Source organism: Nicotiana tabacum, chromosome 9, assembly GCF_000715075.1.
Source record: "Nicotiana tabacum cultivar K326 chromosome 9, ASM71507v2, whole genome shotgun sequence".
NCBI lineage: Eukaryota > Viridiplantae > Streptophyta > Magnoliopsida > Solanales > Solanaceae > Nicotiana > Nicotiana tabacum.
The window spans coordinates 97,699,690-97,717,520 of NC_134088.1; the positions used below are offsets into that span (position 1 = coordinate 97,699,690).

At 36.1% G+C, this 17,831-nt stretch overlaps 2 protein-coding genes across 2 annotated transcripts; one reads left to right on the plus strand and one right to left on the minus strand.

Annotated features, from left to right (window-relative positions):
• The first annotated feature begins 1,842 nt into the window (after nucleotides 1-1,842).
• On the plus strand, nucleotides 1,843-7,332 carry LOC107778551 (FAD-linked sulfhydryl oxidase ERV1). The gene is made up of 6 exons (XM_016598867.2): nucleotides 1,843-2,141; nucleotides 3,121-3,198; nucleotides 3,628-3,675; nucleotides 5,104-5,168; nucleotides 6,560-6,637; nucleotides 6,920-7,332. Exons 1-6 carry the CDS (start codon nucleotides 1,929-1,931, stop codon nucleotides 7,026-7,028), a joined length of 591 nt encoding a protein of 196 aa, XP_016454353.1. The 5' UTR covers nucleotides 1,843-1,928; the 3' UTR covers nucleotides 7,029-7,332.
• Nucleotides 7,333-8,605: 1,273 nt separating this feature from the next.
• Nucleotides 8,606-17,585, minus strand: LOC107778476 (uncharacterized). The gene is made up of 3 exons (XM_016598768.2): nucleotides 17,321-17,585; nucleotides 11,706-11,953; nucleotides 8,606-9,288 (listed from the first exon to the last, which is right to left on the minus strand). Exons 1-3 carry the CDS (start codon nucleotides 17,505-17,507, stop codon nucleotides 8,887-8,889), a joined length of 837 nt encoding a protein of 278 aa, XP_016454254.2. The 5' UTR covers nucleotides 17,508-17,585; the 3' UTR covers nucleotides 8,606-8,886.
• Between the last annotated feature and the right edge of the window lie 246 nt (nucleotides 17,586-17,831).

The window sequence follows — 17,831 nt, forward strand, 5'->3', positions numbered from 1 at the left end:
TGAGACCCATGAACAGAAGATATAATAATAATTCACATGGGGAATCAAGAATATAGACACCCCTAATAATTTTATGAATAGAGTAATTTATGAAAATTGTGCATTTGCTCGTTTCGTTCGTGTCGTATAGATCACGCCAAAAGAAAGAAGGGATAGCCTTAACATACCTGAGTCGATTCTCTTGAGAAAGATTACACCGTATTCCCTTAATATTGCAAAATTTCATAATAGTAACATAAATACAACGCCTACTAAGTGCTTCACCATGAGTAATTTGGTATCGGGATTGGAAAAATATTATGATTTTCTTCAATTCTGGTCTAACGTAAGTTCCTTATAGAAAGAACATTTAGCTTGAATCTCTTGAAAATTTTAAGAGGCCAAAATGGTCTCAAATCTTAAGTGATCTTGAATGAAATGTGGGCCCACTTCAAGTGGTGACTAATCACTTTAATCTTCAAAATAAGAGTCATATTAATGTTTGGGGGCTGGGCTGGGGGGCTGTCACGTTTTTGGACCCATAACTTATCCCTAAAGTCTTAATTATCTACTAATAATTTATTTAACTAATTAATCCCTCATCTAACCAATAATTAACTAATTATCCATATAATTAAGAATTATCTCAAATTACATAAAATGATACTCATTTTTTATACACTTTATACACCTTACTATCATAGTCATGTGGTACCTTATATAATACTAGTCCATAAATACAGGGTATTATAGCTCGAACCGTATTTTATTCCAAAATATCAAACTTCGACGAAATTTATTTTCTTCGATTTGCTTACCCTCTCACCTTCACGAATTTACTCATCACTTGATTGAAATAGCATAATGCTTATAATCTCCAAAATAATCTCATTCCCGAACTTACGTCAATTAACTTACGACGAAACCTTAACATACAAAAATGCAGAATGTAACATCTCATTTCCGGGCTTATATCAATTTATTTATGGTGTACTTCCATGTACGAAAATATGGGGTGTAACAGTACTATTTCTATTTGTCTAATCCTAACCAACCTTCTAATATGCAAGAATATAAAAACAAATTTCTTTGCATTGTCACGTGCTCACATGCATAGGGAATAATTTAGAATAGGTATCCTAAGTTGATAGGTGTGCCAAATCAACGGTGTTGGTTAAAATGAATCCACATGAGAGAACGTTTGAGATTAAAATACTTGCTCTGTATTGGACGGCTGAGATCTGTTGAATTATTAAAGGATAAAAGACTTTGGTTATGCTCTCATTGAGAACATCATCTTTCGTGTACTCTTTCTTGTATCACCTAAAACCTCATAGTAGATGTTGAATAACCAGCTGAATAACTATCTCTAACAGTTGATGATGATGTTTTTAAGTTTAAAGGGTTGAGCTATTCTTGTAAGGATTGTAGTACAAGAATCGGCTATTACAATATTAACAATGTCAAATTATTATGTAGTGTATAAAAACGTAATATTTGTATAGGGTGAATATAAAGGTAGGAATTGCCTATTTTTAATGCATTTTTGTCTTTATATTCTCTTATCAAGGTATCACTAAAACCTATTATTACTTCAAGTCTAATTTTGAATAAAACAATATATAACTTCTCGCATAAGTTATGCAAGAATTAATAATACAGAATTAACTAGAAAAATTTAACTTTGATTAACTAATCAAATGTTGTGTTAACAGAAATTAGATAATGAGTTTTATATTGCAAAGCAAATGATTAGCTATGTAAAATTTTATACTAATATTAAATTTTTTATTTTAATTTCTTAATTTGCTTTGGGGGCTCGACTAAAAAATCCCCTATTAAGATAAAGTGCTCCTACCAAAAATATAAATATGAGTTCAAAATACAAACGAATCAACGGGTTTGGCTGGAGAAAACATTCTCAATCAAAGACTCTTTAACTCCTCCAAATGTCTGAAAATCCATTGCAGCTTCTGTTCAGAACATACGAGAAAGTATCAAACTCTATCCAAACTCAGCTTTCTCATTTAATATCTCTCCCAAAATCTCCTTCATCTCATAATGATGACCACTCCTTCTCTTTGGGGCTCTCTTCATCTTCTTCCAAGAATCTACCTCCTTCAAAATCTCCAACTTCTCAACATTCTGAATTGCCCAAGCAGGTAATTTTCCTTAACGGCCTTTAATTATTTTGTAGTTTCGAGCTGTGTTTTAGTGCTGCTGCACTTATTGAAGGATTGGAGGTATGTAGATAATGCCTAATAAGTGTTTGATGAAAGTTCTCACAGATAGTCTGAGCGTCTTTTTCTATTATACCGTAATAATATTGTTGGCTGTTGAGTTGAGATAGGTTTTTAGTTACATAAACCGAATTGACAATGATGCTAGAGGACGCAAGTTTTCACCATATACTACTAAAGAAAAAAAGAAAGATTATTTTTTCGAATCAAATGCATGAAGGGTGTTGAACTCAACCTATATGAAAAGTGTAGCCAGTTCCAATGCCAGATTAAAAAAAAAAAGCAGTGTTGCCGTGTGTAGATAGCAAGCCTGAAATAGCTAGTTATGATAAGCCTGAAATAGCTAGTTATGATAAATTTCTTAGTACTATTGACTTGCTTACTTAAATACGCGCTACATTGATGAAATGGAATTGACTTGAGTATAGCGGAATGGGTACTGAGGATTCATATAGCTGATCTGAATTGGTTGGTGATTGAGGTTTTAGTTGATGATATCAATGCATGAGGATGTTGCAGTTTCCTCCAACAGGCAAAAGATTACATAAGGAATAGATTGATTTCTTCAGGAGTCTGGGTAGAAGAGGAGGAAAGCGAGTATACTGGCTAATTGGGTTAGTTTGAGCTATGATTTCTTTGACTTGTAACAAATTCATTGGTGCGGCAGGTATAGTATTGGACTTTATGTTTAGCATTGGTTGTTTTTGGTTGAGAGCTGTTGTTTTAGACGGCGAGTATCTTGTGCAGCAATTGGTCTTAGTATGTTAAATCTGGGAGTTGATGCATATGTTAAGTGCTCTTTATTCTCCAAGAGAATGTCACCCAGCATATCTTGGTTTTCAATTGCTTGCTCTTTTTTTTTTCCGCCGCAATACAATTTTTGATCAACCATCCTTCTCAGGAGAGAAATGCCGGCCCAGTGACTAAAGAAGATCTTGGAAGAGCTACTTGGACTTTTCTTCACACTCTTGGAGCTCAGGTCAAGTATCCACTTTTTCAATAGCAGAAGTTCTCTTTCTACTCAAGCTGTAAAGACCTTTCAGTAGAGAAATTTTAGTCCGAGTTGCTTAGGCATTTCAGTTGTCAACTTCTTAGGAATTGTACAGCAAGACACTTTCATTAATAATATTGATAGCACACAGTTAAGCAAGGTGAGGCCACTGAATTATTCTATTTTGATAATTAATAGTCTGGTTATAGTTTTGCTCTACTATTTTGTTGTATATCTAGTCTACCCAATGCTCTTGATGGTTAATAAATTGGGCAATATACAATAGTGTTCCAAAGGGTTCCTTATCCGCCGGGTTCTTTTGTTTTCTTGGTGCTAAAAAATAAATCACTTTTATTTATTGAATATTCTTACTTGTTGACCTATATGATCATAATAGCTCAATTGTATTTTTTTCAGTATCCAGACAAGCCAACCAGACAACAAAAGAGGGATGTGAAAGAACTGGTATGGTACTCAGTCACCCTAAATGATTATTTTTCTTGATTTCAGAATTGTGAATGTTTAGAATCCCAACTGCTTCGTCATCAGATTCCAAGGAAATTTTTGAATATCTTCCTGCAAAATGATAACATTTTGACCTTGTCTTCTCATGCTGTGGACATATCCAAAAGGATCTCTTCTCTTTCGAGAGCTCAACTGAAATTGATATTTTGGATTTCTGTTTGCCTGCATTTGAGGTGCAAGGTGGGTGTCCATAAGAAATAAGACAATCATTTGGGAAATTCTTGTGCCATTATAAGAGTTAGAGGTTTATGCAGTTCAGAAGATGGGAAGTAATAGAAGGATAAATTTTGAAAGGAAGTAAACAATAAGTGCTCTATAAGATAGTGGTGTGAATAATTGTTACCCTTTCTCAAAAAAGATAGTGGTGTGAATAAGTAATTTGAGAATGCTGCCGATTCCACGACGCCACTATCATTGTTGCTTTTTTTTCTTTCTTTGCATTGATTTCATATATAACTTACCCTTATTGGGAAGTTTGGATTGCTTAATGTTGATTAGGAATTTTTCATTCTAATTTTCTTATTGGATAATGGATATGTGGATTTGACATCTGTCTTACTGTGAAACCTAAGATTAGTCCCTATAATGCCAGATTTAAGTTTTGGACGTATGGTTCTTACAATTAGAAAAAACAAATAAAATTTAATTTTATAGAAAAGAAGGAAAAAAGAAAAATGGAAACAATGAAAGGAAGTGCTTTAGGAACAGGAAAGTACGGAGTGGAGAAGCAGAAAACCAAAAATGAAGACATAAAATAGGTATTCGTGAAACTAGCACTACCACCATACTAGGTACATCTAAACTATCCTCACCCCAGCCCGCTGTCCCTTGGGACTGCCCTTCCTTTATCATCTGCTCCTATATGCCCACCCCAATGACCCATTATCAGACTACCATACCCTCAAAATCGTGAAATCTATCTTGCAGTTCACTTTTTTACCCACTCCCATTCCCATCCCCTGACTCAATTCACACCTCTACCTTCTCCCTCGTCCTCATCGGGTCCAACCCCCCCCCCCCCCCATGTTAGTTGTGTTTGGAAGGTGATGTTACATATAGACGCAAGGATCTGCTTTAAAATATTGAGGGCTTATCTAGGGTAGAATAGTTTCCCTTATCATAGTTCAAAATGCTCAAAATCCTTTCTGTTATGATTTCCATAAGCAATGAGACAAAATTAAGGTGACCGTCAGTATGGGAAGTGTTATACATTGATGTCCCCAATTTATGATAAGTTTTTCCATTATATTTACAAGGATTTTATGTGTTTACAACTCTGCCTGCAATAAGGATTTTGTTCATAGGGTTGGAGTGAAAAATGGGGCTGTCTTTTGGAAACTAAAGGATTGCTTTTCTTTTTGCATGCAGATGGCAATATTATCTCGCATGTACCCTTGCAAAGAATGTGCAGATCACTTTAAAGAAGTTCTAAGGTACCTAGTTTATCAGCTTGCATGAGAGCAATTGGTAAATTTTCTTTTTTCAGAATTTTCATTTCTAGATTTTAAACTACAACAAACAATAACGCCTCAGCTCCAAACAAATGGGGATTGGGTATATGAATCCTCATCATGTTTCTCCATTTAGACTCATTGTCTGTCAATATTATATAAAATAAAAAGTACTACCATAATTTCGTTATATTTTCTACTGCATATAAATATTAAGCTGTTAAACCTATCGGTATGCAGTTGGCTTAATATTCTTATGTATAAACCATCCATGTGAAAGTCACCCGTTGGTGACATGTCAAACGAAGCAATGATATAATGGCACGTGTAACTTTTGGGGAAAATTGCCACCTGTAATTTAAAAGAGAATTACAATAATTAAAAAAACAAAAAAAATTAAAGAAAAAAAGGGCCTCGAACCTCCCCCTCTCACTTGTCCAAAATAGTGAAAGAACAGAGAAACAACCCTCCTTAGCCCTTCCCCATATCCCCTCCGTCTCCCCCATCCCTTACCGTGAAGGAGTTTCAAATCACCAATAATAATTTACCTTGGTTAGTAGGATCATTTTGAAGCACCAAATTGTCACTTGAGAGCCAAGAACCCTAATCCCTTTTCTCAAAATGCAAATTTATCCCGAAATAGTTATATTTATAGTGTTGGGGTTCCATGCTCTGGCCATGCGCTGCATGGCCATTGAATGGCCTGTGACTGCACGGCAACCCTTTGTGAAACGGCCATAACTTTTTATACTGATCTTCAATTGACGTACGATTTGAAGTGTTGGAAACCAGACTTCAAGGGCTACAAGGAACCTTGGAAAAATTCCTTATATATTAAGAGATTAATATTTTTGAAGTTGGGGTAATTGTTTTCACTAAATTTCAGGAACCCCATGCAATGGACATGCGGCACATGTCATGGTTCCAGGATTTGGGTTGTGAGCCAGTGACATGCGATTCCCATGCAATGGAACCTTAGTCCGTTGCCTCCTCTGTCTTCTTGTCCAAACTTTCTTAGTGTCTCATGGCCTGGAACTTTCCACTTCGATCCGTTTGCTTCTGTTTTCTTATTCCCCGATCCAAACCTCTTCCAATCCCTTAGGCATGTTCACATATACCCAGGTCATTGTTACCCTCGTGTGAGCCAGCACGCCCTTTGAGACTAATTAAATCACAGTTTAAATTTGTAATTAGCTTGAATTAGATAAAAAAAAATTATTAGGGGCTTTACAATCTCGATAGTCGGTGACGTCATTGGGCCATAGTGCCTTTCTGTGATGTTATGACATAGCCTGCCGCCGTGAATGCTCAGAATACCTTATAGAGTTTCTTATTGTATGTTGATGAACTTTGTTTCTCATGCTAATTGACAGAGCAAACCCTGTACAAGCTGGCTCTCAAGCTGAACTTTCACAATGGTTATGTTACATGCACAATGTTGTCAATAGAAGGTACTGCATCTTAAAGCTTTTTCTGTTTTCAGCTATGCATCTCTTATGTCAAGAACGAGGACTTAAAACTCTTAAATATGATGTGAACTCATTGGCTCCCAAACCGTTTAACCTGAATCCAGTTTGCGACAGAACTAGTTTTCGTAATTGCTCCCCAATCTTGTCTTCAATGGGTCTTTTAAGTATAAAGTTTTTTTCATCGGGTTAGTTCCTGTCTCTTTGAAAAAATGGTATTTAATTTATTACTGAATTTCTGAAGCAAACTCCAACTATTTTCTACAGTTTGAACAAGCCTATATTTCCATGTGATCGAGTTGATGCACGATGGGGCAAGCTTGACTGTGAACAACGTGCATGTGATTTGCAAGGGAATGATAAATTTTGGCCATGAGGTACAGTGAAGCTCTTATATTATGAACAGCATATACAGAAACCATAATCCAGAATTTGTTCTCATTCACACCACCAATCCAAGGAAACAAGATACAGATTTTGCTAGCTACACTTAAAAGAGCATTCAGGTAGTATTATGTATCTTTCCATTGATGACTTGAAGTCGCAACCCTTTCCGAGGTGAAGCTCTGTTCACAGGGAATTGTATAGTTATTCTACAACGCAAAGTGGCATCTGTAACTATATTCTTGAGTGCTGATTATAAACCATCCAAAGCCTGGAACAAACTCCAGTTGTGTGAATGAACTCCCAAAAGATTTTTATTATGTTTTTATTTAGAAGTGACAAGGTCTAATTGACCAACTGAGTTATAGGCCGTAACCTACATCCAACTTGAGAAAGCACTTCCCTAAGAGACCAATTTGCTAACTTAGCTAACACATGAATACCATTTCCCGAACCTGTTAATATAAGAGAAACTATAAGATCTAAAGAGCAATTTCAGCACCCAAACATCTTCTCAAATTGTTGACACCTCCCCAAGAGGGCAGCATTCTTTTCTTTATTATGTGAACAAGTATATCTTTGCAACCAGTAACATGTGCACATTTTTCATCCTTCGTTAATAGCCAGAAGAGTAGCAGTCCTAATTGCAATGTTTGGTCTCTGTTATTGGGCAACCTTATGTTGACCATTGAATAGTACTTGAATCAAATGGGATAATGATAGCTTCAATTCTTCATTGTTATTTCAACCGTGTTCTATGGAGAAACAAAAGGTAGCCCTATAATATTTGTAAGTGCCAACCAAATAGGAGACAATGTCACTGTTTGCCTTTTAAAACTAAAATATTCTGTGGAGAAATAAAGGGTGTGTTATGTTATAAAGGGTGTGAAAAATAAAGGGTGTGTTAGTTGGCTGATCAAAATCATTTTCAAGCCCAATGGAAGAGATGCCCTTTCCATGTTTGTTCTAGGAAATATAGGGTAGAAATGGCGTCCGATAGCCACTTTTTAACATGGTATTTAATTTTTATCCAGTATTTTTAATGCTGAGCAAAAATAGCCATCACTCTATTAAAATAATACGAAAAGATGTTACCCTTTCTTCATGAGTGTTCTGTAAATATTAAGGACATGGTGTCCTTAACATTTACACTGCACACATGAAGTTAAGGACGCCGTGTCCTTAACATTTACACTGCACATATGAAGTTAAGAACATGATGTCCTAAAGTTTAACAACGGAAGGTGTAATTACAGGACACTTTGTCATTAATATTTATACAACATTCATGAAGTTAAGGACACCATATCCTTAATATTTACACAACACTCATAGAGTTAAAGACACTATGTCCTTGATATTTACACTGCACACATGAAGTTAACAACACCATATCCTTAACATTTAAACTGCACATATGAAGGTGCCATAAAACCTTTAGGAAATATTTATCTAGGAGTATAGCATGGCAGCTCAAGAAAAACTTACTCAGATCGGCGCATTCACATTAATATCATGGTTCCTGCGAAATTGAGGTAAAATACATACTCTATTAATTACCATGGGGACTGATGCACTTCTTACTTTTTGGTATTCCGTAGTATTAATAAACCAGTATAAAATCATTCAACAACTGTAACATACCGATCGTCTTCAGCAATCCATGCCAAGACCATGAATCCTCAAGATGGACACTAGAAGGTTAAAGGCGAGAATAGTTTTCTTATTACAGCATATGATCTTCACTGCCATCTGATAAAAGCTATAAAGACAAGAGTATGATATGCCGCTACAAGAACCTAGTCAAAACAAACTAAAAGATAGAGTAGATACTACCCCTAAGCAGTTACTCAATAGTAGCGTGAACCAGTGTCATAAACACGACCCCCAGGGTATTGGACTCTAGGTTCATACCCATGATCCCTTCCACTGCCAAGATATCGAGCATTCTCCCTATAAGAGTCATAATTATCAGCATTATAGGCTGCTGCTTGTCGTTCGCCTGATGGGGAGTTCATTGCCACAAATCCACGAGCTGCTTGCCGTTCTCCTGATGGGGAGTTCATTGCCACAAATCCACGAGCATTGTTAACGCTCATGCTACTACGTGGATAGTTATCCAAAGCAACTTGCTCATACTGTTGTTTTCTGGCATGAGACTCCCTTCTAAGGACTTCATCTCTGCGACTAGCATGCCGAGAGCGAAGGGCAACTAGTTGTTCTTGATATTGTGCATTGATTGCATTTATCCGCTGAAAAAACATAAGCTAGTAGTGTTACTCTCATGGAAACAAGAATTGTATAACAATAAAAGATTCACACTCATTTGAAGCAAAACCTGTACAAGAACAAGGAGAACCTCTACTCCCAATAGTTCTTTTTCTTTTTTGATGAAGTACCTCTACTCCCAATAGTTACCCCTGACTGATCTAAAAGCAATCCTAATGCAAAGAATCGTGCAAGATTTTGCACTGGATTGTCCATATATGTGCCTCAACTATGTACTGACATTTTAAATGTCAAGAGTAATTTATAATTTACAAAAATAAAACATCATTACGTGACATGAATAGAATATAAAGAACAGAAGCATGTGGGGTAATGTCATAAACTAAGAATCCTAGTCTTGACCAGTTCATTTTCAAGGCTAATTACATCATAACATGACTAAATATTCAAGAAAACTATGAAGCAGCACCGAGTCTAATAATAAATTTCTTCAATTCTATTCTTTAATCGCACATTCCAGACATGAGGTATGTATTACTACTGATATTGGAAGGAAATCTCAGTAGCAGCTATGGCAGCTAAGATGTAAATTCAGTCTCAAACCCTACTTTTTCTTTCTTCTATCCTCCAGCTACTGCCATTATTATACACCCTCCTTCCCTCACTCCGAAGACTGATGCTGCTCCCCTTCCTCTCACATCCATGTAACATCCTTTCAACATCGTCACCAGCAAGAAGTCACAGCCTAAAAATTTCACTTCAGAAGTCATCTTACAAGCCAGATAAGAAACCTATTTTCCCTTTACCGTAACTAATTTTCTATTAGGCCCCTTTACCATAACCAAGAACCACTTCTCCCTAGAACGCCACCTGCAAAGTGTCCAGGCTCAGATATATCACGGCCTAATTCTACCTGATTCCCTCCACAATTATTCCCAATTCCAATGTTTTTTCCTCCAAAAGAGAAGCCATAGATGCTGTGATTGCCATTGCTGATTTTCAGCTTCATTTCAAGAATAATTTTCTGCACTTATTCTATCTATCTAATTAGCAAAACAGCTGAAAAGGCATAAAGCATCAGGGAAAGTCTTTTTATTCAACCTACCCCCAGTCTCGCAAGCATCATCAGTTAAATAGACATCTCTAGAAGACACAAAGACAAAAGCCTCAGAAAAATTCTAGACCTAGCAACCCTCTTTTACACCATGTACTAGCTGACAGTCAAACTTAGTTTAGGTGTATCAAGCTTTCTTGATCTGACAGGCATAGTGGAAACAAGAAAGTTATACACAGAGTTCCGGTTCTGTAAAACCAATTTATTAAGTCTAAGAAAATTCATTTGTAGCTTATTGCAGCAAGTAGATATGACAATTTCTCCTAAGGGGGGTATATTCTAGAAAAGCGGTAAAAGAGCAAGGACAAAAGTTTTAGCACCTAAATATATGCAGAAGGAAAAACGGATAATAGAAGGAACGTCAAAATAGTGTAACCTACAATAATTAAACAATGAACACGGTACATCTTTTAAAAACTTGAAAGTACAAGCTTAAGCTTGGATCCTTACTCTCAACCTCATGTACGAGACTCTAAGTCAATCCAAATATTGGAAGACAAAGAAACATCGTTCAAACTCATTGAGTGGCAGACAACTTTGGGAAAAGTGTCCATAGAAAATGTCCACTCATCTACAAGTAGAGCATGGTAAGAGCACAATTTCAGAAAGTGCTCTAACCACTGCCATTCCTAGGAGTAAAGAGCAGTTTTTACGAATAATAGCCAATATCAAACCGCTCTAATGCAGTTATTTGTTTGCAGCTGCTAGGACAAAAAAAATTATGAGGTAGGGGTTTAATCCCTAATGCAGTCAAGTTTAACCCCTATCAAACCGCTCAAATATTATGATTCTTATGGTTTATGGATTGCCATCAAACTTTGACAAAAATAATATGAGGTAGGGGTTAATTTTTATCAGTTTGAAGCACATATAACCACAACTTGCAAGACATTTTCTGGTTACTAGGCTTGGATATGTAATTTTAACAATTCTCTTTGATCTAACTTATTTTGTTGATATGTCATATTTTGATCTGATTTTTCTGTAGTGCCTATTAAGGTAAGGTGTCGGTTTTCTGTTACAAGAACCTTAAGGAGAAGGCAAGTTTTGAGGAATTGCAAGATTGCTCTTTGTTAGTAAGAACTAAGATGTTAAGATAATATCTGGGTCTCTCAGTTGGATCTATCCAGTTCTGCACAGAGCCACAGAGTTGATAGCTATGAAATATGGTTGGAGATTGAAAGCTGTGCATAAATATTTGTTTATCCTAAAAAGATATAGATGATGCAAATTGCGGTATCGCCCTTTTGATGAACCTCTTTAGAACTTGACTTACTAACGAAGAATTTACCATGTTATGGCAGCACTTAAGTAAGCTGAACTAACCTCCCTATGCCTAAAATTTTCTGCATCTTCGGCATCATTTTGTTCCTTGGTGAGTTTCATTATATCATCAAGAAATTTTTTTTCTAGCCCTTCCAAAGACGGCTGCACAGGATTATCTTCGTAACCAATATCCATGTCTTCTTCACGAGGCTGTGCTCTGGGATCCTTGCCACCTTGATTCTCTAATGCCATCCTTGGATCGGTCCTATGGCCCTGGTAGTAGGACCTAGATGCTTCACTCCCCTGACCTATAGAAAAGGCACCGTCGAATGAGTTGAAGCATAGAAGGACAAACATTAGTTTTCAAAAAAAAAAAAAAAAAAAAAAGCTGAATTCAGCAATCACCAGCTTATAAAGTTACCTATTTATCACTAGGACAGTAGAGTGCCCATAATTGGAATGAGCAAATTCAACACACGCAAACACATTCTAACATTGATAAGTCAGTGTTATTAACAAGAGAGGAAGTAAGAACGAAGTAAACCCATATATGGAAAGATAGAAAGAAGCCTAAAAACTACAAAGCTACATTATCAGCTTGGATGGACCCACACCATGACTTCAATAGCAGTTGATGTGAGCGATCAAGACAGTTGTGACCTCATTGTACCTAGGGGTGGCAAAACTAACCCAAACCCATTTGACCCGCCCAAGTTTTAATGGGTTTGGGCTGGAACAGTTTTGAAGATGGGTTGTTTTGGGCTAGCCCAAGTTAACCCTTCACAAATCATCAGCCCAAATGGACCCTATGATGTTGACCCATGGAAATGTTCGATCTTAAAGTTCTACCTTGACCTATGTTATAATTTCAATCTCTCAGGCACTTGGTAATTAGTAATTTCTTGAAACAAAAAAAAAAGATGTATCAGAGAAGATAAATCATAAATAATTCACTAGAAAATATCTTCTGTCTTTCGAAGACGTCGTCTTTTGCCTTTTTATTGTTAAAATATATTATCTAGCATATTAGCTAGGAACTCACCCAAAAGTCTTCGCTTTGCATTTCACGTGTAATGAATTAAGATATGAAGTAAAAAATTTCTTTTGCAAATTTAAATAGGGAAAAAGGTCATATTTTTCCTTCTACTTTAGTAAATTGTTCACGTTTATCCCTAGTTCTACTATCCGTTCAAATATGTCCTTATCATTAAGAAAGTAGACAAAAATATCTCCAACCCTAATGGTTGTCCACTGTGGCAAGGGAACCCCTCAATAAAAATGCCACGTAATATAATAGAAACGGTGGATTCTCTGTGTGTCTAAAACAAAAATTAGAAATGAAATAAAAAAAGAATAAGAAAAATTAAAAGGAAAATATAAATAAATTAAAAAAAGTAAAAGATCTATGCTCATATCCTTCCCTTCCCCCTCTTTGTTCACTTCATCAGATTATTCCACGCCACCTCCCATTTCCACCTTATTTTCCTCTTTCTGACCATATTCCCCATGAACATCTCACGTCAATTCTTATTTCTCAAGCTCTCACTTTCCTCATTCTTTCTCGTCTTTGGTCATAAACCACCTCTTCCACTATCTCTCATTCAAGTGGCTCTCAATCGTTAAAAATCTAAATAGAAAATTTTTTCGGCAAAGTTTTTTATTTCAGGCCAAAGGTTCTTTTTTTTTAAAAATAATTATCTTCTTTGTTTGAGAAGAAGACTGTTCCATCAAGATTTTACTGGTTCTGATATGCTCAAGCAATGAAGAAATTCTAATACAAAGAGGTGAGCGAAAAAGGTTTTTCTGATGTTAGATGGAATTTTAAAGAGAAATAGGGGATCGCTAGTAAATGGGTTTTGACGTAGGTTTTCTTTCTTCTGGATGCTCTTCTTCTATTTGTAGGAAAGGAGTGTTGCTGGCCGGTTATGGCCATTAGAGAGGAGCTAAGAGGAATTGAGGTGTTCCCTTCAATTAGTAGTCAATTTATGCACTTCAGCTTTTAAGCACAATAGGAACACTAAGTAGTCATACTTATGTTGATCTATTAGATGGAAATAAAATAAAAATAATTTTATCTTAGATATAAGATCTTGTCAAGATTGATCCCAGTAAACAACTCAATATTCTCCTACTCTGTCACTCTTGTGACTATTTTCTTGCTCATATCCTTTACAAAATTGAAGGGGAACCTTGGAGCAACGGTAAAGTTGTCTCTTTGTGACCTACAAGTCACAGGTTCGAGCTGTGGAATCGGTCACCGATGCTTGCGTCAGAGTAGACTGTCTACATCACACCCCATGGGGTTCGGCCCTTCCATGGACCCTGCATGAATGCGGAATGTGGAATGCACCGGGCTGCCCTTTAATCCCTTACAAAATTATCTATTTTGTTCATAACTTGACTATTGTTACGTTTGCTGCCACCCTTTTTTATTTGATTTATAAAATCAAAATTACATCACAAAACAACTACTTCCATTCTATATGCAATTTATTCAAGGGTACATCTGGATTCTGGAAGTGTGGAACAGATGTGTTGGTTTTTTACAAAGAATGAAGTACTCTATTCGTCTCATGTCTGACCAGAGAAGCTCTCTAGAATGAACAGTCAGTCCCTCTAACTCTATTAAACCATAGGCAGAAAAACACATTTCATGGAAACTTTTGCATTCATACTATGCCTAAGATGCAAATACCAAACACTGATAAAGAGTTGCTTCACCAGAGGACTCAAAAGGGCTTCTCAAATATAGCAAATGATCTCTACCAAATATATTTGAGCACTCCCTCCGTCCCAGCAAAGAATGGGAGTTTTGGAGTACGAGGGTCAACTCATCTAATTATCCAAGGGAATTCTGACATCAATTCTTTATAAATCATAATTTTTTATGTGAATATACTTTTAAAATGTTTCAAAAATCATAGTCAAAGAAAAATTCTTTGACTCGTAAATAGTAATAATGCCAGATAAATTAGGAAACATGGAGTAATTAAGCACCTTGTACATCAAAACAGTAACAAAGTCAGGAATGAGTCAAAACCAGGGTTCTCAGAGTTGCATTCACAGAGAAGAACAAGAACATTCAGGTATGACAATGAGGATAACATAGATATCCATAGCATCAATTACCTGGGCTGAGACCTAACAACCTGCTATGCTTCTATAAGCCTATGGTAGGTTTAAGTCAAAAAATACAGAGATGGACTTAATTAAGTCTGTTATCCACATTGAAAGGCACATCACTCATCAAACCGCTATCAAACAGGAATAAAGTAACTACATGCACATGACGCTTCTGTTTGCCATTGAAAAGCATGAACAGAGGAGATCCCTGACACTCCGACCACCATCACCACCCAAAGAAAGAACACATAATACACACAAAAGCATACATAGAGCACGAACAACCATGGATAGGAGATCATTCTCAATGCAAAGCATGAAACTTCCAACTATATCTGTCATATAGCATTGAAGCAAGAAACTTTCCGTGCATCGGGATTTTCTTGGAAAAAGCCCAACACCAATTAGTGTTCCCAAATTCGATCACAGAATTCAATTGTGTTCAGACCATCAAGTAGCTGGGATCAAACTCATTTAATCAAAAATAAAATTCCAAAAACAAGGGGGGAAATAAACAATTGAAACAACAATGAGTACAATTTGACTTGGATGGTGACCAAAATGAAGGGCGAAAATTAAAGCAACACTGAGTCAATCAATCAATCAACTATACCTCAATTCATTGGGGATCAGTCATATGAATCCTTTGGAACCATTCCGCTCTACTTCGACCAGAATCATTCGGATGCTACTTTACACATAAATAATTTGCCTTAGGAAATATCTAAATTAGAGATTCTCTAAATCTCACACTTATCCTTACACGGGCATGCTAAACTTTAATTCCAAATAATTGGTATCACCTATATGGATCGTTTGCTACTGAAATATTGTCCTTAACTAAGTCCACATTGATTCTGATAAATTGTAGGTCTGTTGAGACAACTTATCTCCGTTGGATTTTAGGTTTGCATCATTCTACTTTGACACATTCCATCATCATAGAGTTGCATCCATGAACCAATAAATGTAGGGGTCTACATAGGACATGACTAAACTATATTAAGCGACATCCATTATTTTATCAAAAGGGTAATTAGAGCCTTTTTTTATCAAAATGGATGTGTGTTCGCAAAGACACTTATGTGAGCATCCGATTCAAATACTTAACTTGAATATATGCCAAAGCGCTCCATATCGACGGATTATAATAGCAATACAGAACTATAACTTTTTCTTCGTATGTATTACTTCACCCTCTTATCACATGTGATAATGATTTGCCTTGTCAGATATTGCATGACTACAGCGATGTCAAGATAGACATTTCTAAAATACTTATCTTGTGATATAACATTGCTGAACTCATCATAATTCTATCAAGTTGCCTTTTACTCAGTTAGGTATCTTACCATCGCAAAGCAATCCAACAGCACCCCTCATTCCAGACATCCTATTTTATTTTTATGTGTTACATCTGCATCTATCATGATGTCAATTCTCTTGGAAGACTGACTACATATCGTAGTGTATTCATTAAGGCACCACATTCTCGTCTAATCTCGCTTCACATTTATTCTTCTCATAGAGGCTAAACTGACAGGACATATCTTCTAATTTACTTATTTCTCCATAATGCCAGCTTTTGATTGACTCTCTTCCTAATTCCGTTAATTAATACAATATCATCCGCCAACGGCATTCAGAATCGAACCTCATCTTATATATTATTATTAGTTAGCTCATTTATAACTAAGGTAAACAAGTACACATTCAAGGTAGATCCTAGTATAAATCCATATAAACAAAAAGCTACTATTATCTCATCCCACTATTCTCACTTGAGATTACTTCCTTGGACGTATGCTTTACGACATTCATATCACAAGTATCCACTAAAAAACTTATCTTCATATTCTATCATTTGCTTTCTCAAATCAATGAATATCATATGGAGATTCTTTTCCCCTTGCAAATTTTCATCAATCTTTTTAGCTAAATATAACTCATGTTGTGGATCTACTGTCCATAAATCTAAACCGGTACTCCATCAACATTGTAATGTCCTCAAGTCTACGCTCCAATATTCTTTCCCAAAGTTTCATCGTATGACACACAAGTCTAACACTGGGATACTCCGTACAACTTTGAATATCTCCTTTTTTCTAAGCTTTTCATATAGCCAAATAATAGTACTCTTTCTTACCTGTTTGGCATCTTTCTACTTCTTCATATAACATCGAAAATAACAGTCTCTAAAGAAGCTTATATGGTCTTGACTATTCTCCTACACATTGGACGCAGCGATTATTCCCAAAAAATTCCCTAGCAAAGAATCAGAAGGAAACTAACAAAATCGCAGTTTGCGTTGGTTCCTCACTTTAATCTAACTAATGGATATCTCTCATTATGAAAGATAGAGCAGCACAACCAATCTTCTTCAATTTTTTTTTAAACCCCCCACCACCCCCCAAAAAAAATACCCAACCTAGTTTTCTAGGGAAAATTCTATAAAAGGACATCTGAAAAAATAAATCTTTTAATTAATTTATCCACAAAACATCAAATAATTCAGCAAAAAAAAGGGAAAGATATCAAGAGAAGAAAGTTACCATCAGGAAACATATTGGGAGACATGGAATTAGTGGGTAATTTAGGGCTCTCTCGTTCCCATCTCCATTGATTATGTTCAGATTTTATCTGCTGCTGCTGCTGTTGCATCGTATGAGGGTCTGAGTTATATGTAGCGTCGGCGCCGGAATCAGCACCACCACCGTAATGTCCGCCGGGCCGTCTCATTTTTTCAGAATTCGTATCAATTTATTCTGCCACTGCCCACCAAAATGCAGGAAAGGGTTTGAAGAGGCGAGGTCCATTTTTGGTATGTATACGAATTGTACACTTGCTTTTAGAGATTGTACATTGTTTTTGTTTCTTAATTGTTATTATTATTCTTAATTCTTAATCTTAATAATTTTGTTTGGGGGTCCCACTCAATTCCTTTCTCTCTTTTTTTTTCTTTTTCTCGGAAGTCTCAGCAACAATAATGTGGCTTTTGCATCTGTGCCCGATTTTGGATCTATGCCCGATTTTGGGGTTACAATTTAACTTATACCCACTTTG